At 50.9% G+C, this 20,809-nt stretch overlaps 8 protein-coding genes across 8 annotated transcripts; 4 read left to right on the top strand and 4 right to left on the bottom strand.

Moving 5' to 3' along the window:
* Window positions 1-4,094: 4,094 nt before the first annotated feature.
* On the bottom strand, window positions 4,095-5,195 carry M436DRAFT_40003 (uncharacterized protein; the record flags this gene model as incomplete). Its single annotated transcript, XM_013574653.1, has 1 exon — window positions 4,095-5,195. One exon carries the CDS (start codon window positions 5,193-5,195, stop codon window positions 4,095-4,097), a length of 1,101 nt encoding a protein of 366 aa, XP_013430107.1.
* Window positions 5,196-6,341: 1,146 nt separating this feature from the next.
* Window positions 6,342-7,232, bottom strand: M436DRAFT_40492 (uncharacterized protein; the record flags this gene model as incomplete). Its single annotated transcript, XM_013574732.1, has 1 exon — window positions 6,342-7,232. One exon carries the CDS (start codon window positions 7,230-7,232, stop codon window positions 6,342-6,344), a length of 891 nt encoding a protein of 296 aa, XP_013430186.1.
* A 455-nt stretch (window positions 7,233-7,687) lies between these two features.
* Window positions 7,688-10,542, bottom strand: M436DRAFT_39939 (small nucleolar ribonucleoprotein-like protein complex subunit; the record flags this gene model as incomplete). The annotated part of the gene is made up of 3 exons (XM_013574645.1): window positions 7,688-7,828; window positions 7,880-10,303; window positions 10,366-10,542. The coding sequence occupies 3 exons, from the start codon at window positions 10,540-10,542 to the stop codon at window positions 7,688-7,690; spliced, it is 2,742 nt and encodes a 913-aa protein (XP_013430099.1).
* Window positions 10,543-10,656: 114 nt separating this feature from the next.
* Window positions 10,657-11,538, top strand: M436DRAFT_79418 (N-terminal nucleophile aminohydrolase; the record flags this gene model as incomplete). Its single annotated transcript, XM_013575053.1, has 3 exons — window positions 10,657-10,673; window positions 10,868-11,025; window positions 11,087-11,538. The coding sequence occupies 3 exons, from the start codon at window positions 10,657-10,659 to the stop codon at window positions 11,536-11,538; spliced, it is 627 nt and encodes a 208-aa protein (XP_013430507.1).
* Window positions 11,539-12,052: 514 nt separating this feature from the next.
* M436DRAFT_79419 (uncharacterized protein) lies at window positions 12,053-13,302 on the top strand (the record flags this gene model as incomplete). The annotated part of the gene is made up of 4 exons (XM_013575054.1): window positions 12,053-12,469; window positions 12,558-12,675; window positions 12,725-13,183; window positions 13,235-13,302. 4 exons carry the CDS (start codon window positions 12,053-12,055, stop codon window positions 13,300-13,302), a joined length of 1,062 nt encoding a protein of 353 aa, XP_013430508.1.
* A 608-nt stretch (window positions 13,303-13,910) lies between these two features.
* M436DRAFT_79420 (uncharacterized protein) lies at window positions 13,911-14,564 on the top strand (the record flags this gene model as incomplete). The annotated part of the gene is made up of 1 exon (XM_013575055.1): window positions 13,911-14,564. One exon carries the CDS (start codon window positions 13,911-13,913, stop codon window positions 14,562-14,564), a length of 654 nt encoding a protein of 217 aa, XP_013430509.1.
* Window positions 14,565-15,117: 553 nt separating this feature from the next.
* Window positions 15,118-16,224, bottom strand: M436DRAFT_40541 (cobW-domain-containing protein; the record flags this gene model as incomplete). Its single annotated transcript, XM_013574745.1, has 1 exon — window positions 15,118-16,224. The coding sequence occupies one exon, from the start codon at window positions 16,222-16,224 to the stop codon at window positions 15,118-15,120; it is 1,107 nt and encodes a 368-aa protein (XP_013430199.1).
* An 877-nt stretch (window positions 16,225-17,101) lies between these two features.
* Window positions 17,102-17,559, top strand: M436DRAFT_61439 (uncharacterized protein; the record flags this gene model as incomplete). The annotated part of the gene is made up of 3 exons (XM_013574869.1): window positions 17,102-17,288; window positions 17,344-17,387; window positions 17,440-17,559. The coding sequence occupies 3 exons, from the start codon at window positions 17,102-17,104 to the stop codon at window positions 17,557-17,559; spliced, it is 351 nt and encodes a 116-aa protein (XP_013430323.1).
* Between the last annotated feature and the right edge of the window lie 3,250 nt (window positions 17,560-20,809).

Raw genomic sequence — 20,809 nt, forward strand, 5'->3', positions numbered from 1 at the left:
GAGATGCCCGCGTATTCGAGAGTTTCCTCTGTGTGATTCGAACGTGTAGGTCGTCGGCCTCGTCTCTGCCCGAGTCGGCCAGAGCGATGTCCTCAAAGTGCGACAGGTTGTCGTGGCTCGGTTGACTGGTCAAGCAGGTAGAACGGCACGAGCCCGACGATTTGGACGACTTGGAGCCGGTCAGTTCTGGTGGAGAGCCGGGGCTGTGGTCTCGGTCGGTATTGGTGGTGGTGGTGGTTGTGATGGATGTCGTGGTAACATGGGTCGTCATTGTCTTGTTGTCGCTGGCGTAAGGGAGAAAAGAGTGGACGCAAGGCCGGGGCGTTGCTATTGTTGATGGAATCTGACTATGCTGGAGAAAGGCCCAATAATCATGCTTGGCCTCTACGATGGGCAGCTGGAAACGATGCACAGAATTGAATGTCAAGAGTTTGGGCACGGCGGGAAAAACAGAAGAATGGTGGGAATGATGATGATGATGCGGGTAGTTGAAAAGAAAGACGTCTAGTCCAGAGGCTTCGTCGACTGCCTCCAGACGGCGGCGTGGATCATCAACAAAATATGTCAAAGCGCTGGCCATCCTTGAAGTGCTTGAGGGCTCAGCCGTTTGTTCCTGGCGCCAAAAAGGAGTTGTGTTTTGCGGATCCGTTTTTGTGAATCTTGTGCCGAGACCGAGACCGCTGCACGCCTGGTGGTGCTGATTCTCCTGGGATGGATAAACGACCCCTGGTTGCTGTATATATCTCTTGGTCAGGGGGGGAGGGGAAGCATGGCTTTTGACTCTTCACATCTGAAACTGTTAACTTTTGCAATTGTCACAAAATCCGGGTTTAAGCATCGTGCATGCTGCTGCCAGCTATGGGGTGGCATGAACACCGCTGTCATTTCTATGATGCGCCTTTCCACCTCCACAGCCAAGCTCCCGCCATTATGATCAAGGAAAACCTGCAATCGCAAAAAAGGCAAGCACCGCAGCACCGTTAGATATCGAGATCGTGCGACTCGTGTCTTAAGCGCGGGGCTTCTGGCTGTCGTCCGTATTCATGCCAGCCAGTCTTGTTCCTTCTGCCCTGTCCACACATCATGCGCTTGTCCATCTGATCCTCGGCCTCAACCTTGCAAAGCAGGACCACCACTCCGGACGCGGATGCGCGAGGTTGATCAACCTGTTTGACTCTGCACACCCGCCTTCTCAAGCGCCTGTCTCTCTCTAGCTTTCAAACTCAATCCAGCTTCCGCCATCTCCCGCTGTAGCCAAGCCAGCAAGCCACAAAAGCCCGTCTGACGTCTTGCAAAGCACTTTTCGAACGAGTGACAAGCCAGCCTGTTTGGTGGTGGTTCAAATCATCAGCACATCAAGTTTTCAAGGCATTAACAAGCCTCAGCGATCAAGTGGGGTCCCTTCCTTCCCGCCGCGGCATGTGTGATGCTAAGAGGAAAAAGCATCGACGACGGCGTTAAAGCCCATGCATTCTCCGCCCTTATCGGACTCTCTCCATCATTCACCGTGATCGCCGTTGCAAAGAACAATATCGAATGCAGTATCATTAACTTACCAACGTGTTTGCGCTCTGCTTAGAGCGCATGCGTATTCAACGTCGCTGCTCTGCTTCTTTCTCTTGCGTTTCATGAGTCCATAGCTGACATGAATCAAGTCGTCGATGGTCTCTGCGTTGCGCGGTTCGAATCAGCGATGTGTTACCGAGTCAAGACATAAGATCAACAAATAATCGACGTGTTATGTCGATCAACGCTCATGTCGGAAAATCTTCTCGGAGATCAACGTTCGCAATGAACGTATCCATGAACACATTGTGATGTTTTGGCTCGAGCAACCATATCAACAAACGAACTTACTGATTATCAGAGCGGAGGATGGCTTCTTCGTCCGTGAAAGACATCGGATGTAGTTGAAGCACCGTTCCGCCGTGTCTGCAAACATGCGCGATACATTGGCGATCACGGTTCCGATGTGGTTGTGCTGGGTGCACAAATGCATGGTGTGCATATGCAGTTTCAGCATGCTATCACAGCAACGTCAGTCGGTTTCAACATCTCTGCCCTGCCGCCCTGTGCGACTTGAGCGTTATGCAGTGTCAACCTACCTGAACGTCTTGCGGTAGAAGTTCTGTCCTGGAGATCTCGAGAAGTCGACTGTCGTGGCTGCCGCTATATCTGGGCGCTTGTCAGTACATGAGTGATATCGTGTGCTGTGTTAGCGCCTACTCTTCTGCTGTCGTCGAGTCTCATCCCTAGTGATGTTCAGATTGACCGTGTTGATAGCGTTACCGCAGTATGGGAAATTGGTCACTGCAGGTAGTCTGGACACAACCCTACCGTCGACCTGTGCATCGAAATTGACCTTCGACTTCTCTTCTTTCACCTTAAGTCCATACTCCGGAAGTCCACGATGCATGACTTGAACAAAGCGGGTCGCATGCTCGTGGTTAGTCGTGATAAGCAAGAAGTCATCGATCAATCGAAGGAGCAGACTTTCGCCATCTTGCAAGAAATCTAGTACTCTTTGTTCCAAATCCGCGTAGAAGAAGTTACACAACAAGCTCGATACGATCGAACCCTGCGGTATGCCAGTAGTCTGCCGATAGAACTTCTTTCCGATCTGAACAATATTGCGTTCAATGTGTTCTCTGAGTAACGCAAGAATCCCGGCACGACTCTTGTGCGTCTTGCCCTCGAGGTCCACGAATACAGTGCCTAATGCAGCTTCAGCTTCTTTCTGGGCATGAACCGAGAACGTCTCTTTCTGGTCAATAATGCGTGCCTTGCCCTTGAATTTCCAAGAAGCTCTGGGTATGATTGTGGGCTGGCTTTCGGAAGAGCTGCATTCTCCCAGAGCTTTGGCTTGAGCATATCTCGTGATTGTGTATCCCTCTGCGCTGATCAGAGCATTCAGCAGTCTCAGCAACGGCTTCTGAGGTATGCTATCGAAGCAAGACTGCACGTCAACCTTTGCAAAGTAAAGTGGTTTGCTGGCGTTCCCAGACTCTCGTAACTGGTTTCTAAATCGGTGCAAGCGCTGGTACATCTCGTCCGAGGAGAACATTGAAGATCCTAGTCTTTCTGGCACAATCGACTGTGTTTTGTTAGGCACATGGACTCAGGTCAACAGGGATGTATCCTACCTTTTCCAGATTCAAAACATGGAATGCTGGAGTTAGGATCTTGTTGACACTCTTCCCGAGTACCAGTCTGCCATTTCTCTTTGTCAGTACCCTGCGCTTCAGGTTGATGATCGGTCGAAGACCTGTATCCTTGGGAAGTAAGCGAATACGGCCGGTACCGATTGACATATTTGAGAGTGTCTTCCTCGCTTTGCTCTGCCCGACCTCCTCGAACATCGATGTCCTCAAACTGGCCAAGGCTGGCTCAGACAACTTCTGCCATACATCATGGCGAAAGTACAACAATCTGTTCCGGTAAGCAGAAGACTCTGTGGCATAGAAGTTGCTGCTGATCAGAGGAATGAGGAATGAATCAAAGAGATAGTAAGAAAGCTCAGCAAATATCTCCTTCCGTTTTGCGAAGTCGGAAGCTGACATTTTGCCATCTGTTGGCTGATTTGGTGGTCTGAGCCAGGCGATGTTGGAGATCTGTTTGGTGGTCAGTGGTTGTTCAACTAGATTTCTACCTTCCATACCTTTATGCTATGGGCTACCTCATGTAGCATCAGGCTTTCATATCGCCCCAGTTTGATGAAGAGATCGATCTGATGCATGATATGTGCTTTGTTTACGGCTCCGATTTCGCCTTCACCCCATAGCCTGCCTGGGAATACTTTGGCTATCACGGATCTGCAGAACGCTGACACCTGAGAAGAAGACGTCGCGAATCGCATGATACTGTGGCTCTCAGTATCCACACCATTGTCTTGTGACCATGGGTCAGGACAGTAATACTGCAGTAACGCAGAGTAAGCACATCTCTCATGCCGAGTGTGCAGATGGCTCGCTAGAGCCGCACACTCTCCACGCAATCGCCTGGGCAGTGGTCGCTGCTTGGACTTTTTGTTCACTGCCTTTATCTCCTGTTCTCGTAGAGTGTAGTCTTTGAATGGTTGCGCCGAGTTTTTCGTGTCAATCGCGTGGGTGAAGACATTGTGAAGTCCAAATTGGCGTGGAAAAATGTACTTCAAGAGGTGTGCAGTCTTGTCGACTTCTTTGTCGTATCCAATGCGATTCAAGACATCTATCATGTGTCAGACGTTGAGCTGAGTTGTGGAGTCCACAAGACATACGGATATGAGGGAGACCGAAATATGCCCCTCCTTTTGCATTGAGGTCGGGCTTCCTGTACAAAATACGGTGTCGTACGAACCGGATTGTATTAAGGGTATTGATCTCGTGCCTGGATGAGAACCCAGTACCGTCAGTGTTAGCTACCTCTAGAGCTGCACCACCATCTGGTTTCTGACCACCTGTGGGGTTATGCTTGTCGACAGTCCGGAGCTCAGAGAGATCGACTCCACTGATCTGTATGAGGTTGTTTCTGCCTCCTTCGAGAGGCATGAACATGCCGCAATTCTGCAGCAGCTGGATGAGCGTGACAGTACCCTTTGATCCAACCAGCCTCGTCAAGCCAGCCCAAGCATCTCCTTTCAACCTCTCGACATGCTCATTTGGGTCCAGTGGAACGCCTTCACGGTTGGTCGTGATTGTTTTGATCGAAGTTTTGACATCTCCAAGGCCGTCGTAGTAGTACCCATGGCAAAGGACGTGTGGTGGTCGATGTCCAGAAGTATGCTGACGAAAAAGTCGCCAGGTGACGAAATCCACAATCTCTGCAAAGGAAAGTTGTGTTTGCGAGCCGCTAGATCTTGCTGTAGATCCAGACACCTGCGTTGAGAACACGCTGAGGTCGTTGTTATAGTCGGTAGTATTTTGCTCTTCTTTCTTCGCATCGTGACAGCCAACGAGAACACTATCCAGAAGGTTTGCCAGATCAGAATTGGTGCCTTGAGAGCTCTTCACGTTATGGTCCCCATAGTTCTGGATCTGACGTTTTCTGTTCTTGGACGGATGGGCTTGCAAAAGGTATTCTCGTAATGTTAGAACTTGAGGATAGTATAGTCGGAGAATGGAAGGTATGTGTTGAAGGTTGCTTTTCACAGCACCGTTGCTGGTTTTCGTACGCTTCAGAGCTATGGGCTCAGGTCTACTGGCTCGCTTTCGTTTCATCATGCATTACTGCAAGTCTAGTCATCAATCGCAGATGTTGCGGATAATGTTGTTGGAAGACGTGATGCTACACGAACATCGCGCGCTTCGGCTCGAGTTGCCCTTTGACCGTGTTGATGCGGTGCGTACGACCCTGCTCCTTTGCATCACTATCTGTTATAGATCCACGTGTTGGAGTATACCTTTCTAGATACATAGAACTATATATAGACTGCTAGAGGAAGCTAAAGCGGAGTACCAATAGACGTGTACATCTTTTTAAAAGCTCTCCGCTGCAGCAGAATGCAAAACATGCACAAAGCTCGAAGTGGTGACCAAGCTTCCCTCTGAATCCACTGTTCACGATTCTGTTGGACACTGCGATGGACCGTGGTTATCACCATGCAAATCTACAACAGAGTGTATTCTCGACCGTTCGACATGGAGTATCTATGCTCATGTACAATGCTAGCTAAGACTGGCCAGTCTCTGCCAATGCTCGATGTTACCTATGATTCGCGTCCTCTTCAACGCATGGCCTCCTTCTGAGCCCGAGTAATCATCTCATCCAGATCCTCGTATGCATACTTCTTGCTGCCACCTGGATCTTCGACCTCACCTATCTCCAGATCGGTCTCGGACTTGATTAGAACACCACCGCCGGCCTCATCGACGGAGGCCATCACCAGATCCTCAGGCAAGGGAGGGGTAAGGACTCCAGATCGGATACGCTTGGAGTCCTTGGGGTTCTCCTCAGACCTGTCTTCCGGATCGTCATAATCAAGGAAAGAGACGTCCCTCTTCGAGCCAATGTGGTCTACACGCTTGGAAGCTTCGCTATTGGATGACCAGTGCGAGGACATAGGGGTCGAGGCCTGGCTACTGCGAGAACTCTGCATAGCAGACTTGTAGCGTCTCTTGACGGGTCCCAGAGGAGCACAGTTTGCTCCCGAAGAAATGGGACCGACATTGAGATCATCCTCAGCCATCGAAGTGTCGCGTTCGGTCGGAGGGTTGATAGCGGTCAACATCAGAAGACGTGCGGGGTTGAACGTGTTGTGTTCAGAGAAGCCATCGAAGGTGAGGGATGTGTGATTCTCCGGGACACCGCCGAATGCAGTTTCCGGAAGCTATCAGTGTTTAGTGCTGTCCGGCATCGACCGTCGATTAACATACCTTCACAATGGGATCTTTCGCAGCAGCAGCCTTCGCGACTGGAGCATGGAAAGGACGTGAGCGTGGAGCACGAGGAACTGCGACAGGCTTTGGCATGGGTGGCTGTTGAGAGGCGATATGTGCGCGTGAGAGTTTGAGATTGGCCTTCTTCAACTGCTTCTCTAGACGGTCGAGAGCATCGTCCTTATCCTTCTGGTGTGCACTAAGTTGCTGCAGATGGGAGCGACGCAGGGTCTCGAGCTGGGCCCGTAGCTTTTCGATCGTGTCGTTCTTCTCTTGCAGCAGACCACTTTGGATCTTGACAGTGCTAGCAAGACTGTTTAGGCGCTTCTCGGTCAAGGCAGGGTCTAGGTGGGGTGCGGAGGGCGGCATAGCAAAGCCGGGCTCGATGGCATGGACATAGTCGTATGCCGCCAGCTGGTAGAAGATTTCCTGAACGGAGTGGTTCTCGCTGAACGCGGGCTCAGCACGTCGTTCAGCATGGCGCCGAACAGTGGGGTTGTTATTCAGAAGCTCGAAGACGCGGCCGTATGGATCAAGACGGCGCCACATCTTGGATAGCAGCTTATTGCTGTCCCTGAGGCGACGCTCGTGCTTCTGAATGAGCCAACCGCGCTCCTCCCACTTGCGGTGAACGGCCTCGAACGGGTCAGAGGCAGAGGTTCCACGCATCTTGGTGGGGCCAGTGACCGATGCAGATGTGATGGGGCCTTTCGCAAGGCCAAACTGGTACATGGCAGACTCGTGGAGCTGTTCGCTGGTACGATCACGAGTGTCTTCCCACTGAGAGACTGGGCGCATTGGCAAGTTGAAGGGCTTAGTAGTGGTCGCACGATGGTCATCGAGGCGTTGTCCTGCGGGCCAGCCACTATCGCGTGACATGTTGGTGGTTGTGATGGAAGGAGAAAGGGACGCGCACACAGAAGTGCAATGTTGATGTCTGAAGTCAGCCAGGAGAATTTGATGGAAGGAGCTGACGCGCCGAAAGCGTGTTGCGCTTGCTGGTCGACAGGAACCTTCCGTTTGTGGACAACTCCTGTTTGTCAGTCGTCGCAACACGCAATGGAAAGAAAGTGCAGTCTCGTCTGGAAGAGCGTGGAAAAGGCCGCCGCTCGACCGACCCCGACAGATTCTCAACTAGACTATGCTGTTTGATAGTCGAATGAAGGCCTCCAAATGCGTTTAGAGGTTTCAGCTTAAATGTCGGAGATAGAAAAGTGTTCGTAAAGAAGGAAAATGAGAAAGCTTTTTACACAGTGATACTCCCCTATGATGCATGATATCCTAGACATGACCTGAACTCCAAACACCTTGCAGAAGATAAAGACACAGTTCCATCATGAGTCCATCTGCTGCAAAGTCCAGAGCAAGACCCACCTTTCCTCTGCCATCTTCTCCAGACGTCCGTAGTGTCGTTCCGTGTACGCCTTGAGACCCTCCAATACGTCCTTGACATTCTCGTTCTTCTTGACCTTTTCCTTGACCTCAAGCGCACCCATACCCTGAGCCAATTCATCCTCGTCGGCCACGGGAGGCTTCGGGGCTCTCTTTCGCCTTAATTGAACGAACTTCTCCTTGGGATACAGACGGAAGAGCGCGTAGAGAATGCGTTGACTGACATGAGCGGTGCGAGCATTGGCGTTCCAATCACGACATCTGAGTAGGAGCTTCCAAAGCTGCTCCTCGGACAACGAACCCAAAACCTCGTCAACACCCTTGGCACCAGTCAAGCTACCTTCGTCCTTGTCCTCTGACTCGAGGACACGTGTAAAGAGGTCTAGTAGGCGTTTGGGGTGGTTGAGTTGTAGCGCTAATACAATAGCTTCACGGTAGTTCTTGGCATGGATGTGATTTTGCAGCTCCTGGTCTTGTTCCACGCGAGCAGTGGCACGAGATGCCGAAGCTTGCGATGTCACCAGAGTAGTGTCGGTCCAGAATGTGAGAGTGGCATCTGCAGAACCAGAGATGAGCTCAACAGGAGGCTCGGGCGCTTCCTCATCCTCATCTGCGGAGGCAGCCTTGACAGTTCCAGATCGGTTGGACTTGACGGCCAAGGCCCAGACTCTGTCAATGTGGTTGTCAAGAGTAGCAGCACATTCGCCACTCTGAGCATCCCAGACCTTGACGAGACCATCACCTGCTGCACTAGCTACTTGCAAGTTACGCTCGCCACGCTTTCCGGGGTTCTTCGAGATGGGAAGCCAGATGACCTTGAGAATACTGTTGGTGTGGCCTTCGAATGTTCGCAAACATGTGTAGTCATTCAAACTCCAGATCTTGACAGTCTTGTCACCACTTCCGGTAACAGCCATGCCTCTTGTGCCACTGCTAGATCCAGAATCGCCCGCGATCGCTGGGGTACCAGGAGGAGCAAATGCAACAGACCAGACACCACGCTTGTGGCCACGAAGTACACCGACAGACTCACCAGTCTCCAAATCCCAAATCTTCACCGTGCGGTCCTGAGAAGCAGAAGCGAAGAGCGTGCCTTGCTGGGAGTAGGATGTGTCGATAGCGTTAACGTCCTTGTCGTGAGCCTTGCGTGTGTATGATGCGCGAACTGCCTTGGCCTCGGAATCCGACTTGGCCGAGCTGATGTCCCAGCGCTTGATGGTCTTGTCCTGACTACCAGTAATCAGGTAGGTTGGCGGGTGCTCTAACGGCTTGCTGTGGGCGTTTGAGCCGACAACAGGGATGGCATGGGGCAGAGCGACGGCACTGATTGACTCGGCATGACCAGTGAATGTGGCGTAGCAAGTGTACGAGTTGTTTGCGGGATCCAGACGCCAGAGTTTCGCAGTGTTGTCCTTGGCTCCAGTTGCGAGCCAGTGGCCTGACCAGTCAGTGTCGATGGTGATGATGATGTCGGTATGACCCTTGAGGAGAGCAACGTCGGCACCAAAGTAAGCGGCGTCTGCGATGCTCGAGCTTTCGTTCTTGCTCTCGGTGTTGAGGGTGATCAGGCGGATGTCTTCCAAGTTGGTTGCCAGGGCGAGCATAGAGTTGTCTGTGCCTACGTATGCCATGTCGATGATCTCGTCGTGGGTACCAGAGATACGGCGAATAATGGGTAGCGGGGGGATTGTGGCGTCGACATTTGTTTGGATGAGCGGCTCCAGCGAGTGCAGAACCAGTGTCTGGTCGACGTGGATGGAGAGCAAGAAGGGCAGATCAGAGTGATGAATTATGTCCAAAATGGCCTCAGTTTCGACCCCAGGCTCCTGCTCCTCTGTTCTCTCGTGGCCGGCCATGTCCCAGACACGAACTCTCGCATTCTCTCCACCAGTAAAGAAGAAGTCACCGTTTGCGACAAAGCCAGCTCTTTCAACAGTCTCCAGGATAGGCGCCGTCAATTTCGACTGCCATGTCTTTGCGTCCCATGTAATGACGGTCTTGTCTCTGCTTGCGGAAAGAAGTAGTTGGTGCTCGGAGGAGAAATCCAGACTGCGGACAACCGAAACGTGCGAATCCAGAGTGGCAACAGGCTTGCGCTTATGAAGGTCCCAAATTCTGACCTTTCCATCTTCGCCTCCTGATGCTAAACGGTAGCCAGCAGTGGCATCTGCAGCATCCTCATCGGCCGACCTGCTCTTTCTCTTGCGCGACTGGGTTTCGGCGGCGGATGCTGACGAGTCGACGTGGAAGAAATGAAGTGCAGAGATGATGCCGCTGTGACCGTGGAAGGTGTGTGTTGTGAAGCCTCCCTTGATGTCCCAGACTTTGACGATACCATCAGCGCCACCAGTTGCTAGGAGAGTAGAGGTAGGATCGACTGCTGCGACAACGACGGGCGCGGTATGCGGCTTGAGAGTCCTCAGAAGAGTGGCGTCTATGGTGTTGTCGGCGGTAGGAGACGTCCTCAGGGAAAAGATACGCATGGAGAGGTTGCGCGAGCACAAGACCAGGTACTTTGCATCGGGGGTCATGGCAAGAGTGGTGATGGATTCACCGTCCTGCAGAAATCTTGTGTCAACTCGTCAGTGGCACGCTGAGAGGGCGCGACAGTGCAACTTACGCCTTCGATTCTAGCCAGATGTTCGCCGGTGGCCAGATCACTCAATAGAGCATCTTCTCCCACGCAGGATGCGAGAATGCGACCATCCTGGCTGAGGGCAACGCTTCCTCCGGTATAGATGGGTTGAATGACACGTCCAGGCTCGAAAGTCGTCTTGTATTCGGCCTTGTAAGCCATGCTGGATCCAGATGAGAGTCAGACAGACCCTAGTCGATGTGCGAAGGATCCAAAGAAGAATTATTTGACCTTGTCGCAAAAAAGTTGATAATTGATTGCGGAGAAATCAAAAAGATGGCCGCCAAGCAAAAGTCGGCGGTTCAGGGACCGACTGCGCATCATCGCCCGTGTCCAAGAGCTCGACGCTCGACGCTCGACCTGGAAGCTAAGAAGCCGCACGCATACAACAACCAGATCGTTCCATCAAACACACTCCCCATATACCATCTTCATCATGTACGTGATCATGCTCCCTGCCAACCACTCTGTACTGACAGCTTCACAGGGACGTGCTTCTCGGCATCACTGGCAAAGACTTCACCATCATCGCCGCTTCCAAGGCGGCCATGCGCGGCGCAACTGTCCTCAAGGCCTCGGATGACAAGACCCGCCCGCTGAGCAAGCACATCTTGATGGGCCTGACTGGCGAGGCTGGTGACACCAGTATGCACAAGCCCTACTCTTCCTATCCTGCCACTTCCCTGTTCTGACCACTCGCCTGCAGTCCAATTCGCCGAATACGTCCAGGCAAACGTCCAGCTCTACGGCATGCGCAACGACATCGAGCTCAATCCTTCAGCCACCGCCTCCTTCATCCGCACAGAGCTCGCAAAGGCCCTGAGATCAAAACGCCCCTACACCGTCAACCTCCTGCTGGCCGGCTACGACACAATCAACGACAAGCCCACTCTGCACTGGATCGACTACCTTGCTTCGTCCGCCGCTGTCCCATACGCCGCCCACGGCTACGCACAATACTACTGTCTCTCGACACTCGACAAGCACCATCACCCCGACATTTCTTTTGAGCAAGGCATGAAGATTCTCAGAATGTGCACAGACGAGCTCAAGAGAAGATTGCCTATCGATTTCAAGGGCATGATCGTCAAGGTCGTCACCAAGGACGGTATTCGCGAGGAGGAGTACAAGGACGATGAGCCTGTCGCTTGCCCGTAAGCGCTCGATCGTCATGCATGGATGGCGTTTGGGCGTTGAGCACAAGAAGCTCTTCTGGCATGGGCCTGTACAGGTAGCATAACCTTTTCAATTCAACCTTTGACGATGACATGATAACACGCATTCCATCATTCTCAAATAGTGCGATTGACTGTACGACACGCGGAATTTTGCACTGACCAAGCCACCTGTCGAGCTCTCGACTACCTTCAGACGTTCAACATCAGACTTTTGTTGCTCTGACAATCTTTGGAGGCCAGATTCGTCTTTTCAAATCTCATCTCGCGCCAGGTCCAAACGCTGAGCTCCTTCACTTCAGTCACTACGCGCCTGCATGCTCGACCAGCTCCCCCCACTTCACTTCTGCTCTTTGCGCCTGCCTGCTTCGTCGCTTTGCCCACACTAATCTCAACACTTCCTCACTCTCATTTCACACCCGACGTCACACTAGTGCGTGTCTTCTTTTCCTTCTTCCACCCCCTCGCCCTCCAATCACTAACAACCCGAAGGCACTATGGAAACCAACATCGCTACACCGCCCGACAGTATTGCCCCTAGAGTCGTCACTATCGCCGAGGGTCTTGACTTGACTCTTCGTGTCACTGAATACAACAAACCTCTGCAGGCTGGTGAAGATGGCCATGACAAGATCAAAGCTATCGTTGACTTCAACGTCACCCGCCAGTATTTGGTTGACAACTCTGAGTCCGAAGTCATCAAGAAACTCTTGACGACGCGCGAGTTCGCCGAGGCTGGCCAGAGCATCATCAACCTGGACGAACACAACCCCCTTGCAGTCGAGGCCATTCTCTGCGCCATCTACCGCAAGAACGAAAGCTGGAGACTGTCTACTCTGGGCGAGGAAGTCACTGCACGCACTTTGAACCTTGGATTGGACCATCGTATCCTCCAACCGTTTCCTTATGATCGAGTTCTTCCACCTTGACATGCGGTTTCGCCTCTGGTATGACAAGAATGGCATCCATCATGGAACCAAGCTGCTGTATCCATGCTTTCAGTTCAACCACATCGAAGGCTTCCTGTTCATCACCGAATACCTGGTTTACAATTCTGCTCATGTCAAAGAGTACAAGAATACGAAGCATCCAGATCTGCATGTTCCGCCTCGTGTCATCAGTAAGTTATGCATTCGCAAAACCGTTTCCTCCAGCTGACTGAGTTACAGGCGCACTCAACTCTGCTCGCGGCCATCTAAGAGTTCTTCTAGCTAGATGGCTCTGGAATCCGATGGATGATGTGTTGAAAGCCAAATGTCGTTGCAAGGAGAAGACCGTCTTCCAGTACCTCAAGGCACTTACAGATACTGATGGATGGCCCGTCGACCAACAGAGCCGCAAATCTGTCAACGAAGTCTGTGAGGACCTTAAGACCTTCAAAGAACACTTCAGTCTGCCTGCATCTCACAACATCTGCATAAACTGTGGAAGAGACTGGCACTTTGTGGTCGCAAATGCGATCGCCGAGATCCAGGGATACTTTGACGGCATGTGCCTTGATTGTATGGATCACACACAGCCTAAGTTCTTGGACGAGCACACAGATTACTGGAATCATCTCGATCCAGAGGAGTGGGACGCAGAATGCCGTGTCCATCATGGACAGGCTACCTGGTATTCGTCTTTCAGTAAGTCACCAGTAAAACTACTCTCGCAGATACCAGTACTCACAAGTGTAGTGGGACGTGCAGACACCAGAAACGAGCTGCTGTCGCGTGTGAGATCTCAAAAGCGTCGCAACTACTAGTGTAACAGTATTCTACAACTAAGATCTGCAGCCAGGCCTCAGGAGTGTGTCACAGACATGGTGTCTTTGAAGGGTGTCTGAAGGGAAGACTGGTATTAGTGGACCCGAGTAACTCAATATGTAAAATAGCTCAAGAGGGAAAGCAGACAGAACTAGCTATCACCAAGAAATCGTCCCTCTCATCTTATTCTATACCCACCTAGCTTACGTAGTGTGAGTGAATCGAGCGCGCCTTCTTTTTCCGTTCTTCGCTGTCGATGGTTACATCTCCCTTTACTCATTCTATTGTTGTATCATCTACCCTTTGAGCTTGGCTAGCTATCTGACGCCTCTCTTTACCGCAACATCATCGCAAACCCCAACTCTCGTACAGCATCCCTGCAAACGAATAATCCACCCCTCTCTGTGATCGAATTCGTCTTCTTGGATCTTGCCACTCTAAGATCACACACCGAGAGAAAGGCGCAGCCACAAAGTTCTGTCCACCTTTTCGACGACAGCGTCACACCTTGACTGCCTCTAACACCTTCACAACCTAGCTCACAAACGCACAATTCATCTTCTCTTCACCTGCATGACCATCATCCTAGCACGAGGTGGCATTCACAATGGTACTCAACGACAAGGCCAAGCAGACGGCAGAAAAGCAGCTCCAGGCGCTGCAAGAAGAGTTGCAGGCGCTTAGAGAAGACAAAATCGAGGTTGGAGCAGAGAATGAGGAACTCAGGCTCATACATATGCGCCAGGAGGACAGGATCGACCAACTTCGCAAAGACATTGATGGTTTGATAGACGACAACGAGACTCTCCGCGACGACTACGACGAAGTAACAACAGACAACAAGACCCTTCGGGACGAGTATGACGAGGTGAAAGCCATCAACCGCACTCTACACAACAACATTGCAGATCTCAACAACAACGTCTATCAATGGGAGAAATACGCCTTGGAAGAAAGTGATCAACTCACAAAACTGAACGCATACACGGACGAGCTCGAACAGCGCCTGAAAGAATCCAAAGCTCATTCCGGGGACCTCGAGGAGCGCAATGAAGAGCTTGAAGATCGTCTGATTACCGAGAGAATAGAATCTCAGGCTTTAGAGGTTGAGTGTGAGGACCTCGAGCGCAAGAACAAGGCGTTGTGGAGCACTGTCAACTACCTTGATGGATTGTCCGAGGAGGACCAGATCGAGGTGATGAGAATGCGCAAGGGAGTTATCAAACTCAAAAAGCTCTGGGAAGCCGGTGAACTGGATTGACAGCAAAAGGGTGTTGCTTCATGAAATATTGGAAACCAGCAGCAACCACACCTAGAAGATTCGAAAGATATGTGGGCCGACTCGGTGGAGATTGTGGCTCGGTTCTCGTTCGAAGAGTCTTCATGGCTGTGACCTCCATCAGTAAGTCCGTCAACACTTGATGTCTCTATGCCTCCTAACACGACTGTCAGGTTCCGATACGCATGACAAACCGGTGTAACAATTTCATTGGGCGGATGCCTTGTCAACACATCTGATCAGAGTCCGCTTGGTGTTCGAGATCAAAGATTGTGGGTCTTTGAACTTGAGGAGCTGCAGGCCTCCTCCAAAGGAACTCGCCGTGTTACAAGTCAGCAAGCAGAAGCGTAGAAGCATAACTGCAAGGAGGTGGAAGAAACTACCCCGTCCTTTGTCGAGTCAGTCAATCATGTATGCTCAGAGTCACGATGGAGGAAAATTCGGGGAGTAACAAGGAAAGGGGTATCTTCTTCTTCTGCTGGTGCGCACCAATTCTATAGCTTCCAATCATAAATTAACCACGTCTCTCACAGCTCTACAAAACACGCTTGACCTCAAGCTCGTAGTCAGAGCCATCAGTCAAAGCAGTGTAGGTCTTTGCTTCAACCCTCTTCAGCCACTTGTTGCTTTCGTAGCGGCCAGTGAAGATGCTCATCCTTAGTACGGGCTCTTCTTTTGTCTCGGTCTGATCCAATGTCCACATCCAGCGGCCAAAACTCCAGTTCAAAATATATCTCTTTGGTGTTGCAAATTCGGTATCCTCGTCTGCTGGTGTACCGTCGCTGTTTGCAGGTGTTTGTGTTGTACGCAGGACAGCTTTGATACGGTAGACTTCGTCTTTGGGTGCTGTTTTGAGAAGGTTGGCGAGCTTCGTGGTGTCCAGAGATGCGGTAGATGGAGAAGCAGAGGTGAGGGTGACGCTCAAAGCTTCCATCTCCTCGTTGTGATCGTGTTTATGCCCATCCCCATGCTCATGCTTGTGGTCATGGCCATGCTGCTGGTTCAAAGCAACCCAATCTCTAGCCATCCTCTCGTCAATACCGAACAGCAAGTCCTTGCTAATCCAACCCTTGTCACTCTTGATATGCGGCGTGTCCACATCCATATCTCCAAGCTTGTCCAACGTCCTCTCAAACGCCATCTCAGACAGACCTTCCCATTTGTTCAAGACGATCAGATCGGTCTGCTGAGCCTGCAGTTTTGCCGTGTACGAAGTAGATGCATACCCATCCCAGTTTTCCACATCAATCACGCTCACCACGCCATCCAATGCGTATCTCCCCGTCTCCCCTGCCAACCTCTTCAACTCCACCATCAATTTGATCGGCTCTGCACTTCCTGACGTCTCAATAATAACTCTGTTTGGCGAATACGTCTCATCCAATTCTTTCAATGCATCTCCGATTTGTCCAACGTTTGTGCAGCAAATACATGCACCCAGCAATTCGGAGACGCCTGTCATTTCGGCGGCGGATGCGAGTTGGGAGTCGACGTTCAAGTCGCCGATTTCGTTTTTGATGAGGGCGAGTTTGTAGGAGGGGTTTTCGGCGCGGAGTTGAGGCAGGAGGTTTAGGATCATTGTTGTTTTTCCCGAGCCAACGAAGCCGGTTATCACTGTGATGGGGATTTTGGGGGTCGCCATGGTTAAAAAGATGGAGGTGGTAATTGTGGAATCGGGTGTGTGAGTCGGAAAGAATTTGAGGCTGGTAAGGTGACGGATGGCACTTGATCGAGATTGTAGACTAGCTGCCCGGATTGAATGGCACAAACGAAATAATGCTTCTATCTCTCACCAGACTTCAGGATTGAGGTGGGATTTATTTGTGTTTGTCTTGTTTGAACTCTGCGTCATGGAGTAGCTTCTTTCCTTTTTCTAAAAGCGAGCATGTCTGCAGCTTGACTGACAAAGATTCGATAGCTAAAGATGCTTGAGTAGCTATGGACTTTCGGACAAATCTGAAGAGGATATTGCGTTGGCATGAAATACGATGGCTGACGGTGTGACATGTGGCTGACAGCTGTGATGCTGATGGCTGTGCAAGCTCTAGACCACCAACCGCCGTCTGTCCAACCTTGGATGTCCAAAAACAAGGAAATAGACTCTAGGTGCATGCCGCTCGCTTGCCGTTGTACAACGAGCTTCCCCTCGTCTATACGATGGTATAGGAGCGTACTCGAAGTATACAGACTTTTGCAATTGCCGAACGTAGTCTCTCGAGTAGTTAGTTCAAAGTATTCAGAAGCCGTGGGAGTATCCTCACAGGGGTCCATCAATCACTAACAGCTTGCATATCATTCCCACCGATCCGGAGCAGCGCCAAGTGATCAGGTGAAACGACAGAAGCACTGCCACGATTCACGCGATCATAGCGGGGTCCTTCCTGCCCAGCTCGATACGTCACACTGCTCTTCTGCTCTTGTTCATAAGCACACGACCTCCTCCGACTCGTACCTGAAGATCTCCTTTCTCATCATCAATCACACAACACTACTCAAATCAACCAACCGACTCATCAACCATGGACTTTGTCAAGAAATTCGCCGGCGGTAACAGCAACGAGCAGACTGCTCAGCAGGGCAGTGCTCAGCAAGCTCCCACCCAGCAGGGCGAGTCTGGTGGCTTCCTCGGTGGCATCGGCAACAAGCTCAACTCGGCTGCTGGCGGTGGTCCCGAGAGCGAGAAGAACGAGGATTACCTTGACAAGGGTAAGCTCTCAGCCACATCCATCTTTCCTTTATAACCATACTAACACATCCTTAGGTGTCGACTTTGTCCAAGAGAAGTTCCTGGGCCAGGGCCCTCAGGTACTTTTCATTCCTCCCACTTGTGACGCGCCCCATACTGACCATCCTCCAGAACAATGAATCCGCCATCGAGCAGGCCAAGGACGAGCAAATCTCCGACTTCATCCGCAAGCAATGGAAGTCCACCAGTGGCTCCGACTTCCCCATCAAGGACAAGGAGACCAAGTTCTAGAAGAAGAAAGAGGACGACCATCACGACAAGCCTGAGGGCGCCCAAGGCTGGTGCAAGATGGTAAACTGAAATGATACGAAGATCATGACCCACCACAAAGAGACCTGAGGCAATGCGTGTGCAATAAGATGCAACGCTGGTTATGCTATGAATGAAAAACAATATTTCTCTTACCTACACATCAAGACTCCTCAATCTTGCTGTGACTCACCGTTGATGCCGTAGCCTCGTCCTGTTCACGAATCGTGTCGACGAAAGAGCCTTATGGAGATGACAATACGCCTGACGGAAGACTCGAACACAGGGATATCAAGTGCATATACACAGAGAGTAGAGATTTGTACATCGAATCCGAAGTCATGATCCAGGGGCTACAAGACAGTTCAAACTTCAAAAGTAGGAACCGACCTCTCAACAGCGCGCCATCCATCTTTCAACTTGATGCAAGTCATGGAATTCAGCTACAAAAGGTCACAAGTTGTGTTCCAATCACACATTCCTACGAAGGAATTCACTGAATAGCTCATCAACCAGGACACCCTTCATTCTTCTCCAGCGCCCCTAACTATGCCGGCCTTTCGCCCTCGCGTTCGAGCAGTCTTGAATCAGCTCAGCATGGATATTGATGTGTGGCATACGTGGTCGTTGCAGTCCATGTGCGTATACATCAACGCCATCTGCGGACAAAACGACCCTTCTCCACTCGAAATGCTTTTTCTGGAAAGTTTCTTCGCTTGTTGTATCCTCTTCTCGACACTGTAGCTCAATCTTGATTCGAATCTTTGGGCACATCTGAGCTTGTCTGCCATTGAGTTGATTGCAGCAGTAAGGGGTTCTGAAGGGTTCTCCCTGATACTGGAGAACTATTGCCTTCCATATGCGTTCTCCGTTGCTAGCTCCACGTGTGCTAAGGTTTGTAATGTGCCCAGCTGTAAAGATGCACAGTGACTTCGGGGATTAGGAGGGATCCCATTGAGAGTTGTGAAATCCGTAGCTCTCTGTGGGCTTCTCCTACCTTTTAAGATAGTTTTGCATCTCCACAGTGACTATCACGCTCTCAGCCTTCATAGGAGAACTGTGAGAGGACCGTGAGAGGTACAAACCTTAGCATCCGGAATCTCTTCTGGCAGGCAGAGTCTGGCGCCATCTCTTGACCTTCAATACCAGCTAAGTTTTTCAATTGCTTGTATCATTCGTTCGAGATCAGCTTCGTCTTCCAGAGCTTCCACGTCCTCTGCTTCATCATCGACCAGATAGTCGGGAGATTCTCGTTGTCTTCTTGTCCGTCTTCTGAGCTTGTGGCATCTTCGATTGGCCTTTTGAAGTTTCTGATTGAGTGCGGCTCTGCAGCAAGGGCTAGCTCTTCGGTACGCTGGGCTCGTCTCTTGCTTCTGATGAGCATCACCCAGGGTGTGATTCTCGCGACCTGGGGAGAATATATACTCTGTCAAGCAAAGATGATAGTCCACAAGCTTTGAACGTGCCTTACTGAATGACAAAGACCTGCAACTAGCGTAAACTTCATCATCCTTCGTCTTAGCTACTGGACTGACGGGCAGCTGGCAATGACATGATCCATAACGTACACAGCGGGATTTGCACAGTGATTTTATTACCAGATGTAGAAAATGACGAGTGTCAACATGTTTGCGGAACTTAGCCATCCTACAGTAAGATATTGGAACTGAAATGGAGATGTATGTTGGGGATAGGTGAAAGGTCGATCGGCGAGATGGATTGTTCATGTTGAGTAGTGCTGGGTAGAGAGATGCCTAGTAATGCGATGATCTTCTGATGATGAAGATCGAGATTATCGTTCTTCTTCCTGAGAGGAAATAGGATTGTGAAGTAGGTTTGGAAATTAGGTGACCAGAGAAAAAATATCACAAAAAAGTTTGACGAACTGCATGAGAGGTGGCAGTATTCGATAATGCGAATGGAATGATGCCTATTAGATTGTGAATATCTATCACGAAACGTTGTAACGAGCGATTGTTCACAACGTGCAACGACACAGATCCTTGATATGAGAGGTGATCAGCTTCGAAGAGCATTCCACATCTCAAGCGGAATGTGTCAGCCATCGGTCATAGCTAGACATTGAGAAGGGCCAACCAAGAGGTCGAGACATCATGCTTGATACATAAGCACGGCTGACACCGTAAGCGGGACGCACGCATATCGCACATGTTTCTCCTGATCTATGCCTAGGCGAAGTTGACAAATCGAGTGCATCAAAAGGCATCTGAAGAGATGTCGACGACCGGCAGATGATTAAGTGAAGTCGAAACAAGCGCCAGATGTCAGACCCGCCTACATTACCGCTCCTGCCGCCTACCGGGCGCCTCTTACCGCCACTGACAGCGCCCGTACGCGCCGTGTTGCTTGTTTCATTTTCGCCAAGGAGAGCCCAGGGAACGATCAACTGTTCGAAGATAAGGTCCCCGGCACCATGTCAATCGACCGTCAAGGCTTGGTTTGGTGGCTTCATGCATGGACGATTGTGTAGGTTGCTTCCTTCGAAGGCTTGTTCTCCGGACCAGACAGTGTGGGCGTTTCTAGGCTTGTCATTGGCTTCCAGGGGTCCAACTCCTGCGACATGACATCTCGAGGGCTGCTAGGTGACGAAGAAGATGCATAAAACGCGCGTTTATCGTACCGTCACAGGATTCATCAACGAGATTTGATCTGTTGCTACGGTTGCGGTGACATGTACGCTGCGAGCGAAGCAGGAAGAGGAATTAGCAGACTTGCTGGAGAGCTACCCACACGTTCGAACGCCTCTGGGCAGCAAACGGTTCGCACGTGTTCTTGCAAATCCGTAGGCGTCTCGCATGGCTGCTTGATCAATTCGCGAACCCGATGCTGGTGAGCTCAATCACATGCAGATTCGATACACTCCCGAACCTTTCTCCCGTCTGCCGCTACGAGCATACGATCCCTCCTGCAACTCGTGCCGGTCTTTCCGGACGATGGCAAGAAGATTTCGTCCATGACTCCATGGCAGACGACACAGCACCAAGCTTCTGCCGAGCATGCAAGCACGTGGGCTACTGATGGGTAAGTTCTCGGACCGTTCCAACCAGACACACTTTACCTCCAACAGATGGTTCATGCTCCGGCCAGGGACTGCTCGTGTGAACATGTCGTTGTTTAATCTCAGTCTGCGACAAACGAGATGAAAGCTGGAAGCTCAACCAAAGCTATTATCGTTGTCTGCATCGATGTGGATATCAATCTCGAAGGCCAG

Source organism: Aureobasidium namibiae (genome assembly GCF_000721765.1).
Source record: "Aureobasidium namibiae CBS 147.97 unplaced genomic scaffold scaffold_3, whole genome shotgun sequence".
Lineage (NCBI taxonomy): Eukaryota > Fungi > Ascomycota > Dothideomycetes > Dothideales > Saccotheciaceae > Aureobasidium > Aureobasidium namibiae.